The sequence below is a fragment of the Opisthorchis viverrini genome (assembly GCF_000715545.1).
Source record: "Opisthorchis viverrini unplaced genomic scaffold opera_v5_23, whole genome shotgun sequence".
Lineage (NCBI taxonomy): Eukaryota > Metazoa > Platyhelminthes > Trematoda > Opisthorchiida > Opisthorchiidae > Opisthorchis > Opisthorchis viverrini.
In genome coordinates, this window is record NW_008751679.1 from 141,258 (window position 1) to 143,632 (window position 2,375).

General features: G+C 43.8%; 2 protein-coding genes across 2 annotated transcripts in view; one reads left to right on the forward strand and one right to left on the reverse strand.

The window, feature by feature from the left end:
- Positions 1 to 2,375, forward strand: part of T265_02007 (hypothetical protein) — a gene marked incomplete at both ends in the record, with an annotated part of 9,118 nt that overhangs the window by 1,389 nt on the left and 5,354 nt on the right. The window lies entirely within an intron of this gene.
- T265_02006 (hypothetical protein) overlaps positions 499 to 2,375 on the reverse strand; it is a gene marked incomplete at both ends in the record, with an annotated part of 9,468 nt that continues 7,591 nt past the window's right edge. Inside the window, one exon of the mRNA XM_009166154.1 lies at positions 499 to 607. Coding sequence (XP_009164418.1) covers positions 499 to 607 — 109 coding nt within the window. The remainder of the gene's footprint in view (positions 608 to 2,375) is intronic.

Below are 2,375 nucleotides of genomic sequence, written 5' to 3' on the forward strand. Positions count from 1 at the left end.
ATACAAAGATGGCAGAAGCTGTCCAACTTCTTGGGTAACCAAGCCATTTAGTTTGAGGTTACACCTGTGGGTTCTCATGGAAGTTTGAGGGATTTATTTCGAGTTGCAGGGAGCTCACATCAGAGGAAAAACAATCAAACCAACTGTTCGGCCACTTGTATGTGGGCCGGCACCGAGACCTAGACGGGAGGAAGGTCTGACAGCATGCCAGCGATGTCTGGTAGAAAGTGCCAGTGCACTGGTATTTTAAACAGCAGGGCGCCAAGTATTTTTCAACCCCAGCCTGGATGGCCAGGAGACCATTGGCCAGACATTTAACCGCTGATCAACAATACGGTAGGGTATAGTCTCTTTGTGGAAGCGAATCCGCAACAGGACATTTAGAAAACGGGTGCACAATTTGGTTTTCACGAGAGACTCGGCTGAATCTCTTGTTTATGATATTCTACAACTGAATGTGCAAATGAGTGTATTTCTCGAAAACAGTCCAATTTGGGTTCAAGTAGAACTTAAGGTTGACGGAAATTCGGAAACCTGATGAGCCCCAAGAAGGGCGAAACCGGTCGTGGGCTGTCGAAGAGTTTTAAGCAACCTTATGAGTAATTTCCTTTATGAAAATATACTGGGATGTCTCGAATATCGTGCCAACTGAATCATGAGGTAGCCTGTTTACAGCACATTCAGTTGTAGAGTATCATAAACGAGAGATTCAGTTGAGTCTCTTGTGAAAACCAAATTAGCTTATGGCATCTTGCAAAATAATATGGTCAACATAGTACCTGTCACATGTTTCCTGTTCTGGTTCTATGAAATATATCTTTATTCTGGATAGGAGAGCTTGATCGCAATGGGGTCACGTTATAGCTCTACCCTTATCAACAGTTGCCTACTTAAAAAAATGGACGTTCACGTCTAACTGTGAGGGATTGGCAGTTTTGTTCTAAAAAGTGTTCCATTGATTGCTTCCAAATTTAGAGTACACTTTCAAAAGGTTTGAGAGAATTTTGCAAAAACGCCGGCGAATGGCTGTAAATATATCAACAATGCCATATGGTTCGACAGAAAAGTACGTGGCATTTGCCAGTAGGGGAGAATTACCGTGCACGAAAGACAACACGGAAGTGGAAGGCCCATCGTCGATGTTGGGGGTGACAGACAACTCATTTGAGACCAGTCTAATCCGCCAGTCTATCCCCGATTTTTAGTACTTTGTTCGGAAGACCAATCAAGCCGTTTGCGTCTAAAATGCCTAGGGATGCACTATACTTCAGTTTCTACTGATTCGGTTTGTTTCTGTGACATAATCTGAAACGAAAAAACTAGAACTGGATGAGTGGTTAGGTGAGCACACAGTAACCAGGTTAGAAAAAAGAAGTCAGCCTTGGTATGTCCCATGATTCACAACTCAGTACATATAGCTGGAACTGGCACCCCTAACAAAAGGCTAAAGTAAATAGTGCACTAGTAAATCTGAGCTCAGATCCTCATACATGCGTGCAAACCAGCTATTTATTTTGTTGCATCCTCTTGAACAATGATGTGCGCGGGCTGGAACAGTATCGGTTCGCAAATCTATCAAGCTTTCCGGTGCGTAGAGTCCTGTGATGAGTTGTTCACTTTTATTCCCCCATTTTTAACATAGGCTGACCAGTAGTCGCGGGAGTTTACGCGGTCCAAGTGAAATAGCTCGACAAAGATATAATTGTCTGATGGATTTTTTCTATCAATTTTACGGGGATCAATTAGTTTAACTAGCTGAGTCGGGTAGTGTAAGTGCATATTCTTCCTGAACAGCTGAAGTAACAATGTTAGTGCGCATTCAGCTGTTCACCTTTTGAGCGCAACGGTTCAACGATTAAGTCCGTTTCAAAAAACGATCGATAGAATTTCCTTGCTTATCCCAGGTTAATGGCTGGTATCCAAAGCGGTCAACGGTAATGAACCAACTGGATGCCAACGCCTAGTCGGAAAAACACAGACGGTTTGCGCGGAGCCCAGTGTTGCGTTGTGTTCAGCCCTGGATGCCGACGTAGATTGAGAGGAGGCAAGTCGTTTAACCATCTTACTGAGACTTGGTGTGAGATATCAGCCAGCCTAGACATGACAGTATACCAATGTGTGCCGGCACCAGTGACTCGTTCAATATCGTGAAACCATCGACATCTATCAGTTCACTTAGTTGGCAGCGTAGTACCACATCTTTACCAGTACACCACCATGCAATTGTAACCGGGGACCGTCCATTAATGTTCTTGGGTGTTGATGGGCTCCCTACAGGTAATCTACGAATCGTCCGCTTAATGATGCTGTTGACTTTAGGATGACATTGCCCGGTGGATGCAGGTTAGGAAGCGGATCATATATATATATATATA